Source organism: Oncorhynchus mykiss, chromosome 1 (genome assembly GCF_013265735.2).
Source record: "Oncorhynchus mykiss isolate Arlee chromosome 1, USDA_OmykA_1.1, whole genome shotgun sequence".
NCBI classification, from domain to species: domain Eukaryota; kingdom Metazoa; phylum Chordata; class Actinopteri; order Salmoniformes; family Salmonidae; genus Oncorhynchus; species Oncorhynchus mykiss.
In genome coordinates this window covers 39,679,709-39,694,724 of record NC_048565.1, presented here as the reverse complement: position 1 = coordinate 39,694,724, position 15,016 = coordinate 39,679,709, and the positions used below count along the sequence as shown (strand labels likewise).

The window sequence follows — 15,016 nt, the reverse complement described above, 5'->3', positions numbered from 1 at the left end:
TGGACCCTCTCAGGTAGTCGAGTTTGGGGGACCTGTGAAGACCTGCTACAGTAGACCTACTCCACTACAATAGACTTAAACACTTCGTGACGAGGTTGCATAAATGGGTAGCTAGATTTAATAAAATGCTTCATAACGTACAGATTAGAATGAACAATAAATTAAATATGTAAAACAGGTTATAAGTGAAGACATCCAAACACAGCAGTTTTCATTTGCTTTGATTTAGTTTAATCAAATTCACATCTCACTATAAACACCGGTAATGTACCCCCTTTCTCTACAGTCATAAATATACTTTACACTCCTTGAATGCAGCGATGCAAATTTAATCAGGTTCTATGACTAAACGATGATAGCTTGAGCTGAAATTCCATAGAGCCATTTGGATAAACCATAAAACCAACTGGACCTAAAAAACATCAACCTAAGCTATAAACAAAACATGGCATACAGTAGAAGATTGAAGATGGCGCAGCAGTGGATAGCTGCCGTGTTAGGGTTCCTGACCATTTCTGCTTCTGCATTTTTTGGGAAGGACCCGTAAGGAAGCATTTCACTGTTAGTCTACACCCGTTGTTTACAAAGCATGTGACAATTGTATTTGATTATACCTGTCAAAAAGGACAGAATCTCCACAAAATTCCGATTAATACAATAATTCCTCTCACACCAGCATCACCGATGGTTTGGCCTGTGGTCTTCATTTGGTAAGGTGACACAATGACAATGTGGAAAATAAAGTGTACAGTCACCTATCTTACTGTTAATATTAATGATGTAGGGTTACCTGCTTAGGATTCGACTTAGGCCTGACTGGTGATAGAAACATGGCACGATTATTTTTGTCTGGTTATTCTGTCATTTGCCAAAACTATTTCATGAAACAAAGATAATTGTCTCTGTTTCTCAGGGAGTTCATGTTGTGATTCCAATGTAAAGTAGTAAAGTAACTAAATTCCATGAACAGAACAGGAGGATAGGAGTGTTTTCTGTCCAGCATGAGTCAGTGTAGGGTAGAACCATCAGTTTTTGTAGGGGGGAGATGACATCAGGCTCTAGCGTCAGTTCTGACTCTGTTCCATAGAGAAATGGGATTCTGTGCTGTGAATGACAGAAGGTTACGTTAAGATTACAACCCTTGCGTGAAACTGGTACAGCCCAGGACTACACATAGGCTTCAGACCGTTTATTCATACTTTCTGACCAGTACACTCTTTCTATTTTCACGTTGCTTTGCTTAAAGGGAATTGAGAGAAAGTTGGTTCCTGTTCTTTTTCTATATTGTTCTACATCAAATAGACAGATTCCACCTAATTAGACAAAATCCTCCTTGTCACACACAGTAAATGTTTTTTTTAATCCCCAGACACTGCCCTGAAAATGCCCTTTTCTAAAAGCAGTACCATAACTTCAAGGTCACTTTCAGAAAGCACCCGTCCAGGGCTATGGAACCCCTACCAACACACAGAACAGATGAGCAACACACAGAACAGATTGCCACACACACACGTAGAGCACAAAGACCAATTCAGCTTTTCAAAAAGTCTGAAACAACATGTTGTCAACTAATTTGTGGCAATTTTTCACAGTATTGTGTGGGCTATTGTGTGGGCCCAAACAAGGATTGTATGCACTAGGGGTGGGCATACACTTCATATAGCACAGTGGTCTGCTGCCATCTTGAGGATATTTGACATAACACATTTTATGAGGACAAAGGCATTTTAGGGCCCTGTGTTTTGGTTAATCATGTCACATGACCTGGATTTGAATCTTTATTTTAATAAGCCTTTTCCAGAAAAAAATAATTAGACGTAAATTAAAGCAATTCTCTGAGGATGGTTTTGGACCATCTGACAAAAATTAAAGGGGACGTTTGATGACAAAAGGTTCAAATCCAGGTCAAGTAACATGACTAACCAAAAAAACAGGAACTATTGTCGTATCATAAGGCATAATGAACAAAAGCCTTACAATCCAACCTCCATAATCCTATTGTTGCACAAATCTGCTACTTACACATCCCTGTTCCGCATGTGGTTGTTGTCCTCCAGTATAGGTGGAATGCTCTCTTCATCCTCAGGTAACTGAGGGCAGAAATCAACATTAGATTCGAACTTCCAAAAGCATGTAAAAAAAGAGGTAAATAGTTTCCACTGTTATATCCTTCCTTAGCTTCTACAAACCAAAGACCATTTAGTCATAATAAGCAAACCTCATCAGACTGGAAACAAGCTAATAGCTAAATATTGGTATTAACCATTCCATGAAGGACGTGACAGTATTAGGGAAACAGTATTAGGGGAAATATATATATATATACTGCCCTTTAACAATGACACATTGTTTTGATTCAAATTCTCAACAAAAAAAGTGCTCAGAAATCACCTTCAGAAAGATCGGTCGAAAATGACTTCAGTCTTCATGCTATGAATGCATTTGGACTTTAATGGTTTAGGACAGTATCTCACCTCCCAGTAGAGTTCATCGTCAAAGCAGTTGTCATCAGGAGCATCCCCCCAGATAGGCATCCTCAGGATACAGCCTAGGGACAAACACCATCCTCACCACGGAGTACACACAGCAGTTATTCAAATACACCACCCCAGCCGCACAATACTACATGAACTAGTCAGCTACCTCAAAACCTGTCCTCACTAAAACACTCATGAATGTGTCACATGTTGTCTCCCTTATATTTACCCCAAAATGGAGACCATACTTTTTGGTATGAATGTAACATTTATTTTGAGTGGGCAGTGACCTTTCTTTATTTAATATACTTTGTGAGCCTTATTCAAATGTTGCATGATTTCTATTCTTTGCTGTGTTTCTCCTTCCTTTTGTGTTTCCTAATTGATTTATTGTAGAATCCCCTTGGAGACAGGAGTTGGGCCTGATTGACTTAATGAGCTACCACACAACTGAAAAAGGAGGGAGATGGCCATCACTGCTGCTGCCTCCGCCACCACCACTGAAACCCGGAGGGGGACCAGCGTCGACAATGCTCACTACCACGCAGATAACGAACGGTAGACCCCTAAATGTGTGGGTGAGGTGGAATACTTCTGTTCAGAATGGATGTTTCCTCTCTATATCTGTGCTGCCAGCACTGTTCTGTGGGCTGGGTGCCGCGAGCAGATGATGACCGAAGGGTGGTGGGAGCAGTCAATCTTGAGGACATCCAGCAGTATGTACTGCATCTCTGGGACTGAGCGTGTGAACCAGATTTTTGTACATTTAAAAATCTTTGACCTTGCAGTATATTAGCCTTGTTTGTGTGGTGGCCTGGGATCTCAGAACCTGTTTTGATCAGCGCACACAATCTAATCTAGAGACGGTTACATTGTGTCCAACTCACCAACAATGATTCCTCCTCCAACTCCAAAGCAGAGGGCAACACAGAGCCCTGCTGCCTGGTGTCCTCCCTGCCGGCTCGGCACCATGTCTTTCCATTTCCCCGTGAAGTCAAACGTGTTTATCAACCTATTAAAAAAAACATTTACTACATCTAAGGTGGGGGAAAAAAAATATTGGAAGCAGACAAACTAAGCAGACTTCCTTGTTGCAGCATTGGATGTGCATAATGATATGACATAACTCACCCCGCCTTGCCATAGACCCCTTCACTGGCGGCTGCTGCAGTGACGGCGCCCACAATGCCCCCTATGACCCCAGGCATGGCGTGGAGGTTGTGGATGCCACACGTGTCCTGGATCTTCAGATACTTCTCCATGAACGGCTGAGGGAACAGACACATACATGCCCACTAATCAAATAGGAGTACCCCAGTCAGTAGTCACTACTATACTAGCCTCTAACTAGCAATTGCACTCCTTCACTGCATTCGGTAGGCACATTTCGTGGAAAGTTGCAAATAAATCTGATGAACAAAGCTGATGTGACTCCATATTCTACATTACCGTGATATAGATGTAGCCCAGGGTGGAGATGATGCCACAGCAGAACCCTATGATCAGAGACCCATAAGGCATTAGCATGAACTCTGCTGCCGTACCCACGGCAACACCCCCTGCCAGCGTGGAGTTCTGGATGTGAACCTGGAACACAGGAACAGAACGGTTGGCCAATAGTTTGAATGGAGATGTATGATAAAAAGGAAACGGGTATGGCCATTACTCCAATGACCATAGGAGTTGGCAAGACAGCCCAAACAGATCTGGAACCAGGACAATGTATGTAAGGCACACCATATGACCAATTACCATGTCCAGCTTGCCAGTCTTCTGGGAGAGACTGGAGATGGCTACGGTGGTGAGGACAGTGGAGGCCAGGGCCAGGTAGGTGTTGATGGCCGCTCGATGTTGCCCATCCCCGTGGTCCGTGATGGCTGAGTTAAAACTAGGCCAGAACATCCACAGGAACAGGGTTCCTACGGGACAGGGGTGGATCCATGGTAGTACAGTTGCATATATACCAGTATGGAAAATGTGCAAAGCGTCAACTATTGTGAATCCGACTCACCGATCATGGCAAAGACGTCTGAGTGGTAGACAGAGCCATTCAGACGCTTGCTCTGGTCCAGGTTGGGCCGGTACAGCATCCACGAGATGGACAGACCATAATAAGCCCCGAATGTGTGGATCACCATGGAGCCGCCAGCATCCCTGGCCTGTAAGGGAGAATGATATACAGTAAACCAGCCACCTTATTCGTATATGTGGATATCAACATCTATTCCACAAAACCCTATTGTAACAGTAAATGTATTCAGAAAATCAATCAAGCACAGACCTTGATACAGCATCACTGTGGGCCATTTGTGAGAACCATGTCTGCAGGACTTAATATTAAAGCCTTCATTTACTAAAGACTTACATGTATGAGGTTGAGGATGATATACTCATCCACAGCATACAGAGTGATTCCAAACAGTGTCATCACCATCAGCTGGACTGGGCTCAACTTGCCTAGCACCGCCCCATACGCTATTAGGCAGCTGGCTACACAGAAATCTGCATTGATCAGACTGAGAAGGAAGGAACCAGAGCAGGATTACAATGTAGTGGGTCGGTGTCAGCCTGGTACCATATCCTTTTTTGCTGACTTGCCAACTCATTTGGTCATTGTAACACAGCAAAAACAGATCAGGGACCAGGCTAGGTTAGTACAGTGCATTCCGAAAGTATTCAGACCCCTTGACATTTTGTTACGTTACAACTTTATTCTAAAATGTATTTTTCCTCAATCTACACACAATACAATATAATTTATTAGAACAACAGTGAAGACAGCAAACATATGAAATAACACATGGAATAATGTAGTAACCAAAAAAGTGTTAAGCAAATCAAAATATATTTTATATTTGCAATTATTCAAAGTAGCCAACCTTTACACACTTTTGGGAATGTTAATGTTGTATAGTTTTAGAAAGGTCTGGAACTTACCTTTCTGGTATTTAAAAAAAAAAAAATTGCTGAGGTGTACTCACGTATGACAAATCTAATATTTTTTTCCTATTCAACATAAGTGGGGCAATAGGGCTTGAAATGACTGAAATGCTTTCTAAATATAGTAACAATAATAAACATAAACAACTTACTATAAGATTTCACATTTCTTATAACTGTACAATAAATATGATCATACTTCCAAGGTGCTTGAGTACAGAGCCAAAACAACAAAAAATGTGTCACTGTCCCAATATTTTTGGAGCTTACTGTGACTCTGTACACCTCACAACACAGAGTACACCTTTCCTGCAGTCAAATTACCTAGTGGTCTCATGGGTGGAATGTTAGATTTCTCTTAATTCCATAATTAATACTCTTTCATTTTTCTTTATGCCGAAAATAGAGTGTTTCTATGTCAAACAGTTTTGTTATATTTCAGTCTTATGTGATATATATAAAGTGTAATATTGGCATGCAAACTCAAAATTGAATACATTTTAAACTCAATATCTGACATGGTGCAAACTGCTTTAACGCTGAATGCTTTATATGTAAGCTCAATTGTAAATTACCTTTAAATTTCAACTCTTCAGCACTGCGGATTGAATAGAGCCCTTAATTTGCATCTTACTTTATAACAATTTGTTCTGCTAGGATACGAAACGGCTCTTATGGCTTTAGCGTTATGGCATTAGCGTTATGGCATTAGCGTTAAGGCATTAGCGTTATGGCATTAGCGTTATGGCATTAGTGTGGGAATTATAATGGCATTAGAGTGCTCAGTGAAAAGGGCACCCTACCTCCCGAAACCACAGTTGACTTAAAATTCTTACATTCATAGTTCATTGTCTAATGTTCCTGTAATCAAATTTCAACAGCATAGGCCTTTATTTTCTGTCAAATCACACTCATCCCTGCAAGTTTATAGCCTATTGCTCAAAGAGAGGGCAAAGAGATCAGGGTTGGGTTATAAAAAAATATCCGAAATATCCGAAACTTTGAACATCCCACAGAGCACCATTAAATCCATTATTAAAAAACGGAAAGAATATGGCACCACAACAAACCTGCTAAGAGAGGGCCGCCCATCAAAACCCACGGATCAGGCATGGAGGGCATTAATCAGAGAGGCAACAAAGAGACCAAAGATAACCCTGAAGGAGCTGCAAAGCTCCACAGCGGAGGTTGGAGTATCTGTCCACAGAACCACTTTAAGCCATACACTCCACAGAGCTGGGCTTTACGGAAGAGTGTTCAGAAAAAAGCTGTTGCTTAAAGAAAAAAATAAGCAAACATGTTTGGTGTTCGCCAAAAAGCATATGGGAGACTCCCCAAACATATGGATGAAGGTACTCTGGTCAGATGAGACAAAAATTGAACTTTTTGGCCATCAAGGAAAAATCTATGTCTGGCGCAAACCCAACACCTCTCATCACCCTGAGAATACCATCCCCACAGTGAAGCATGGCAGCATCATGCTGGGGGGATGTTTTTCATTGGCAGGGACTGGGAAACTGGTCAGAATTGAAGGAATGATGGATGGCGCTAAATACAGGGTAATTCTTGAGGGAAACCTGTTTCAGTCTTCCAGAGATTTGAGACTGGGACGGAGGTTCACCTCCTAACAGGACAATGACCCTAAGCTTACTGCTAAAGGGGAAACATTTAAATGTCTTGGAATGGCCTAGTCAAATTCCAGACCTCAATCCAATTGAGAATATGTCGTATGACTTAAAGATTGCTGTACACCAGTGGAACCCATCCAACTTGAAGGAGCAGGAGCAGTTTTACCTTGAAGAATGGGAAAAAATCCCAGTGGCTAGATGTGCCAAGTTTATAGAGACATACCCCAAGTGACTTGCAGCGGTAATTGCTGCAAAAGGTGGCTCTACAAAGTATTGACTTTGTGGGGTTAATAGTTATGCACGCTCAAGTTTTCTGTTTTTTTGTCTTATTTCTTGTTTGTTTCACAATAAAAAATATTTAGCATCTTCAAAGTGGTAGGCATGTTGTGTAAATCAAATGATTCAAACCCCCCCAAAAAACAAATTTAATTCCAGGTAGTAAGTAAAATAGAAAAAATGCTAAGGGGGGTGAATACTTTCGCAAGTCACTGTACCCTCAGCTGATCCCTTCCATGAGATCAGTGCATTGCACCTAACATCTTTTCTTCTCCTCCCAGCTACAAGATACGTGTTGTCACTATTGATATTGTCCTGCGCTGTGCTGTCCAAAATAGAAAAATCCGAAAAACAGTTGTCAAAACATTTTCATTTACGAAAGGAAATAACTGAAATAATCAAACAATATCTCTGATTATGCTCTTCTGTAGGATGGAGTTCCTTTGGCTGATCCTGACACTCTGCGCCCTTGTCAAAACCAACCCAGCAGATGTAATCACGAGAGGACCCCGTACGGGAATCGTTCACCGCGATGATCCAGGACTCCAGGACTGCAGAGTATACACGCAGAGGGTGTATGTCCGCCTAGATGCAAAGAACATGTACCGCCAACATATTTCACCTGCGGCTTATTTGAGTTGGCCCGGGCAGTTAAGCATGCCCAGCTAGACACTGCCCATATGTTGGCCCAACTCCAAAAGTTCACAGTCACCCAGTCAGAACTAGCAGAGCCCAGGCGAGAAAAAACTACAGTGCCTTGCGAAAGTATTCGGCCCCCTTGAACTTTGCGACCTTTTGCCACATTTCAGGCTTCAAACATAAAGATATAAAACTGTATTTTTTTGTGAATAATCAACAACAAGTGGGACACAATCATGAAGTGGAACGACATTTATTGGATATTTCAAACTTTTTTAACAAATCAAAAACTGAAAAATTGGGCGTGCAAAATTATTCAGCCCCCTTAAGTTAATACATTATAGTCTGGGGATGTGATCGTAATGAAGTGGGATTTTTACTGACGCTGCCGGTTGTTGAATTGGAGAATATCTATAGATTGAAAACGATTCTAAATGTAGGATTTTGCCGTGACAGAACCCACATGAAAATTGCCACACCCCCAGACATAGCTTATCAGGAAAACAATACAGATTTCTATCTCACCCCTAACCTGTTAATGTGTACTCTAACCAAAGACGTCCACTACCTCAGTCCAAGCAAACCGTTCGTCAGGGATAACACTGAGCATCTTTGTGGTCTTAAGCCTATCATCAGCGAAGAACGCTGTAGAGCCAAAATAACCAAACAAGGGATGGGGCCACCACCACACAAGTGGAGGTGGTACGGAATCGATGGTTGGTTAACACACCGTTCGCGTCCACCACTATGACTTACAAACGCCATGACTCAACCACCCAATTGAACCTCCCCAACCAGACTGTACCAGAGGGGGCGATTACCCACATAGACAACCTCTCTCTATACCAACTTTCCGACATCAGGATAGACACAGAGATTGAAATGCCTGACGCTTTTGCTAAGTGTTCCCTTGAGTTACCACAAACCATTCAAAACCAAATCCAGTATGAGGGACCAATGACTGTTGATCTTAGCGTACGGGATGAGGCACTTTTAGTTGACCCGACTGACTACAGACCAAAAGATTGGTCTGTCACCCTCTCTTGGACGGTGCCGAACAGTATCCTGACTGTTACCATGATCCTTGGTCTTATTTCCCTTGGCGTGTGCACCTACTATGTACACAGGCACACATGTGCAATGGAAGACCTAATGAGATCTTATACTAGGATCACCCGTGGAACGGAAGCAATCCCAATTTGCGGAAAGTTGGCATAGATCCAGCATCCCTAGCCTCCTCTCCCGATATTGCTAGGTCAGCCCTGTAATGTCCCCAATGTACGTTTTTTCATTCAGGGTGCCATTTTTCCAAATGCCTTAATGCCTTAACTACCCACCTTCAAGTAGGATCGCCCTAGATATGGCATTAGAGTCAATGCCATGATAGACCTTGGACATATTTTGAACATAGTCCATATTAGGTGATTTAAGGTATGATAGCTATATTTTCTATATCTCTTGTTTATGTTTTTATTCATTTTATTGAATTTCCTTTGAAGTGATAGAGCCATAAACAAGTTCCCCATACAACCACCAGTTAACGCCACTCATTTGGAGAAGAAAAGTAATGATGTATTGCCTGAGTGTTTTGCGTTATTAACGTCTGCCCAAGTTACTGCCTAGATCCACTAGCAGGGACAACTGGACAACGGGCCGGAACACAGAGCCACTGCTGGACCTCCCATATCCATTCTAGTGGTGATCTGCAGCGTGCAGAAATCCTACCAGGGTAAACCACCCTGGATCGCTACGATGATCCACAAACCAGGACATCCGATGGTCATTCTTATGGTGGATTGCAACATGCAGAATCCTTCTAAGTTTAACCCACCAGAGGGGGACTGTCATGACTGGCCTGTTCAGGTCAGGTTACCATGGACCACACTCCTACAGATTATATATCTCACACCCACCAGAGGAGGAGAGATAGAGAGGTATGGAGGTGGGGGGGTTTTATGACACCTCACGCCCATTGTAAATCTTAATAAAGGCAGCAGACAAAATCCCTTTGTCCTCTCACTGTGGAGGAATGAAATGTGTGATGGGCCTATGGAGAACCTACCTCAGAACAGTAACGTGCAATAGATGAACTTTGGGACAATATGTATCGTCAGCCAAAATGGTGGTGATGACGATAGATGGAATATTAAAATGAATGTCGTTTTTGTTATGTTATCAAAAGTTAAATGATGACGTTATAATGAAAACATTGTAACTTGAAAACGTTTCACAATATGTACCTGATGTTTGCATACTGTACGTTCGTGTTTTTAAGGTAAAATGTTTTTGTTGCACTGTATGTGTGTTTATAGTTTTGTTTAATGTTGTGTTAGTGTATGTAAGTTGTTCTGTCTGAAACGTTGTTCCCAATGCTGCTATTCTATCAGGTCTCTCTTGGAAAAGAGATGTTATCTCAATGAGAAAATCCTGTATAAATAAAGGTAATATATATATATATATATTTTTTTTTAAAATATGCTCTTTCTGGCACTCACACTCACATGATCCTTTTCCATGAACATATGTTATTCTATGGATTGATTTCAATGACGTAGGTCTAAGTTCTGAATGACTGACTCATTCACATATGACTCATTCATGCTAAAGTTATACATACTACAGTCAGTGAATGGTCAGCCAGAAGAGCTCTATACATTGATGTTGAATGGGGTGAGTTTGTTAAAAAAAAAATGATATCAATCCATACAATATTGTATGGATTTATATAATTCATTGCGCTGAAAAAAGGGATGCTTTAACTAGTTCTATATAATTATTTTTAAACACACATCACTTTCACCTATCAAATCCAATACTAGTATTCACTGATCTCAATAGACCAAGAAAACGAATTTAACACTGTTAGACCAAAGCCGTCAAACTTTAACCTCTCCATGCTGATCTTGATCTTTCCGTCCATGGGGTCCAGAGATTGGAACCAGCCCTGCATCAGCAGCGCCCACTGAAGGCCGAAGGCAGCGATGAGGAAGTTGAAGCCCACGGCGCTAAAGCTGTAGCGCTTCAGGAAGGTCATGAGGAAACCGAAGCCCACAAAGATCATCACATGGACGTCCTGGAAACCTGAGAGAGATAGGGGGTGTGGGGTGGGGTGGGTAGAAAGGAGTAAGAAGAGCAGATCAATACTGTCATGGAAGTGAGAGGGTCAGTTGGTGTCAGTTCCATATCAATCAAAGTTCAACCAAGGCGATAAATGGGTCTTTGATCAAACATATCCATCCTCTGATTAAATCAAACTATATTGACAAAATGTCTGATGAATACATTTACGCTGTCTGGAACTATTTCAGAAAAAAATGCACAACCTGCCTATTATCTGACCCACAGCCATAATCTGGTGGTGATGTAGGTACATGGTTATCCTCTTATATCACAATATCGAGCAGAAGACAGGACCTTTTTGCATGTGTATCTCCATTGCAAACACTGAAGTTGAAGTAGCTAAAGTAGTGTAGGTGATTGTGATTGCGATGAAATGCTTTCATCAGTGTTAATCTGCTCTGCCTCTACAGGATAGAGACTCCCGCCAGTCTGGGCCAACACAACAGTCTGTCTGGGCCCCTAAGTGTTTTTTACATGGCAACAAATAGTCCTGCCTGTACATTCATGGCTCATATCCGCAAACAAGTTTAATTGATCAGGGTATTGGATGTAAAAAATGTAAAAGACACATCCGTATAGTCATAATGTCTGTCAGGTGCTGAAGGTACATACTGGTAAAAAACACTATTTTCATTTTTTTTATGGAGTAGATCAGCTTTAATATTGTAGATGGATTGTAGCTTCCATCAATGTAATTGTCTGCATCACTTCCAATCCCCCATATATTTTTTAGCAAATACATATATATATATATATATATATATATATATATATATAAACACTACCCATATGACTACCCATATATATATATATATATATATATATATATATATATATATATATATATATATATATATATATATATATATATATATATAACATTTGGAGTCACTTATAAATGTCCTAGTTTTTTAATGAAAAACACATTTTTTGTCCATTAAAATAACATTGATCAGAAATACAGTGGAGACATTGTTAATGTTGTAAATGACTATTGTAGCTGGAAACGGCAGATTTTTTATGGAATATCTATATAGGCGTACAGAGGCCCATTATCAGCAACCATCACTCCTGTGTTCCAATGGCACGTTGTGTTAGCTAATCCAAGTTTATCATTTTAAAAGGCTAATTGATCATTAGAAAACCCTTTTGCAATTATGTTAGCACAGCTGAAAACTGTTGTGCTGGTAAAGAAGCAATAAAACTGTCCTTCTTTAGACTAGTTGAGTATCTGGAGCATCAGTATTTGTGGGTTTGATTACAGGCTCAAAATGGCCAGAAAACAAAGAACTTTCTTCTGAAACTCGTCAGTCTATTCCTCTGTCCATAAAAACATGTTTTATATTTAAAAAAATTTAATTGTGACATCTGGTTTGCTTCATATAAGGAATTTGATGTATAGCGTTTACTTGAACTTTTACTCAAGTATCTTAATTGAGTACTTTTTCCACCACTGTACTTAAGTATATTTAAAACGTGATACTTTTAGCCTTTTACTCAAGTAGTATTTTACTGGGGGGATAACACAATATACTTTAAAGTGACTAAAACCAAATCGAAACTGTAAAATGGACCTACATTCACACAGTTGCTGGACCATGTCCAGACAGTCAAGGGGATTGTACAACTGAAGTCCTTTACTGAAATGTGTCTTCCGCATTTAACCCAACTATTCAAAGAGGTGCAGGGGGATGCCTTAATCGACATCCATGTCTTCGGCAACCGGGGAACACTGGGCTAACTGCCTTTCTGGTTCAGGCAGTTAATGAAAGCTTTTTTCCTTGTCAATTCAGGGATTCTCTCCAGCAACCTTTCGGTTACTGGTCCAACAATCGAACCTCTAGGCTACCTGCCGCTCAGAGGCTGGTGCTCTTACGTTAGATTCAACATTTAAAATGTATCGGTTTAATTCCGATTTTTATAATTAACCACATGGCAATGATTTTGAGAAACGAAAAAGGTATTATTGAAATGAAACTGTTCCACAAAAATGTACATATAAAAAGCATAACTGACATGCAGACGGTAGGATAAATTGGGAACTTCCCCAAACTTGAAACTCGCGTGCCGCCTTTACTATAACATCTATTTAAAAAAAGATGTGCAACATAGGAGGTGCATTGGAAAAAAAGTGCCCCCCTATGGAAATCAAATACCCATCCAACTGATTCGTTCTGACGCCAACCCTGAATAGTAGGTGTGATCACCTTAACATGACATGTTATTTCTGAACAAAGTAAATGTTAATTTTAATTTAATAACTGCTCAACTATTTATTTGTACATTCAAGCTCAGGTCATTGTAGTAGAGATTTGGAATTTGGCAGCATGAGGCCGGCTATATCACAACCGGCTGTGGTTGGGAGTCCCATAGGACAGCGCGCAATTGGCCCAACGTCGTTAGGGTTTGGCAGGGGTAGACCGGCATTGTAAATAAGAATTTGTTCTTAACTGACTTGCTTGGTTAAAAAAATACTATGCTATGCCTTGTCATTTTTTTAGTAACATGACAATAAAAAGTTATCCTTTTGTAGAGGAAAATGACTACCCTAATGACCAACGTTTCTGAATAAAACGACCAAATTGGCAAAGATTTGTTTGGAATATATATTACTATTTTGTTTCACAACTGGTTGGTGTTGAAATAGAATGTAAATATAAAAAACTATTTAAAAAGAAAACATAGTTTACGGAAATGTAAAAGCAACCGAGCACATCATTTTGGGTCACTTACTTGGGTATCTGAAATAGAAGTCGTTCTCAATGTCACTGGAAATGTTTTGAAATTTTCTATACTCTGCCCAATGTGCGTCGGATTCTTGGTCATAACGGATAAAAATGCCGAATAAGATGATCACGACAATTTGCCATACGAAACACACTGCTGGAAGACTAATTCGGACGTTGGTATTTTTCGGACGGTCACAGCATTGCCTAAAGCTTTGTCTACAACCCATTCTGGTATCGCCACAATGGTCCAGTTGCCTTGGTGCCTTGTGGATAAAGACGGGCAAATATGTTGTACAGTCGTAGCCTAGTGTGTAAGCGATAATGGCAGCAGTTCTAGGGGGCCCTCATAATCTCAGATGTGTGAGCAGGGAGGAGGGCGGATAGGGTGTTGGCGGAGGTGTGTCCGCTTGGAATCTTCTGAGTCCACATCTCCGCGCCTCTCGAGGTAAACACGAACTTGATTTTTCTCACGTAGCTTCTTTTCAGGATACCCCAAAATACTGCAGAAAATGTATACATACTAAGATTCCTGTCACAGTCTCCTCTCCTACATAATCACGAAGAAAAATATTAGACAGTTATGTAGAATATAATAAAATAAAATAGGGTCCACTGCACCCCTTGCCCCTGGATGACCAGGTAATATTTGTTTGCTGTCATTGAACTTACGGGGAATTTGGAGGCAATGACAGCGGGGCAGTCAGACAGTCAATTTTGTATTTACATTTGGTTGAGTTGTTAACTAACGTGAATTCAACCTGAAATCAACAAAACACTTCACAATTTCATTGGATTTCCGTTCAAATTTACGTGAAAAAAAGAAGAAATTCCCAGTTGTCCACATTGATTCATTGATTCATCACATGGAATGTTTTGGTTGAAATGAAGTGGAAACAATGTTGATTGAACCAGTTTTGGGCAAAAACAACTTCTTCCAATTGGCTCATTCATCCCTCCTCTCCCCTGTAACTATTCCGCAGGTCATTGCTGTAAATGAGAAGGTGTTCTCATTTAACTGGAGTGGCAAAATAAGTTCACGAAAGAAATATAAAAGAAAGTGGAACCTATGTGTAAAATACATTGGATTTCCAAAGAGTCATCAATGTAGACGGTTGTTTTGAGGGTGAAATCTCAACCACAGGATTATGTCATCATGGTAACTCAATTTCAAAATAGGCCAACCTTGTATAAAATGTGTTTTTGTACC

General features: G+C 40.5%; 1 protein-coding gene across 1 annotated transcript; it reads right to left on the bottom strand.

The window, feature by feature from the left end:
* Positions 1 to 149: 149 nt before the first annotated feature.
* On the bottom strand, positions 150 to 14,107 carry LOC110522559 (ammonium transporter Rh type C 1). Its single transcript, XM_021601020.2, has 11 exons — positions 13,814 to 14,107; positions 10,849 to 11,041; positions 4,843 to 4,993; positions 4,489 to 4,636; positions 4,230 to 4,396; positions 3,927 to 4,064; positions 3,609 to 3,745; positions 3,365 to 3,489; positions 2,475 to 2,548; positions 2,023 to 2,090; positions 150 to 1,104 (listed from the first exon to the last, which is right to left on the bottom strand). Exons 1-11 carry the CDS (start codon positions 14,034 to 14,036, stop codon positions 1,065 to 1,067), a joined length of 1,464 nt encoding a protein of 487 aa, XP_021456695.1. The 5' UTR covers positions 14,037 to 14,107; the 3' UTR covers positions 150 to 1,064.
* Between the last annotated feature and the right edge of the window lie 909 nt (positions 14,108 to 15,016).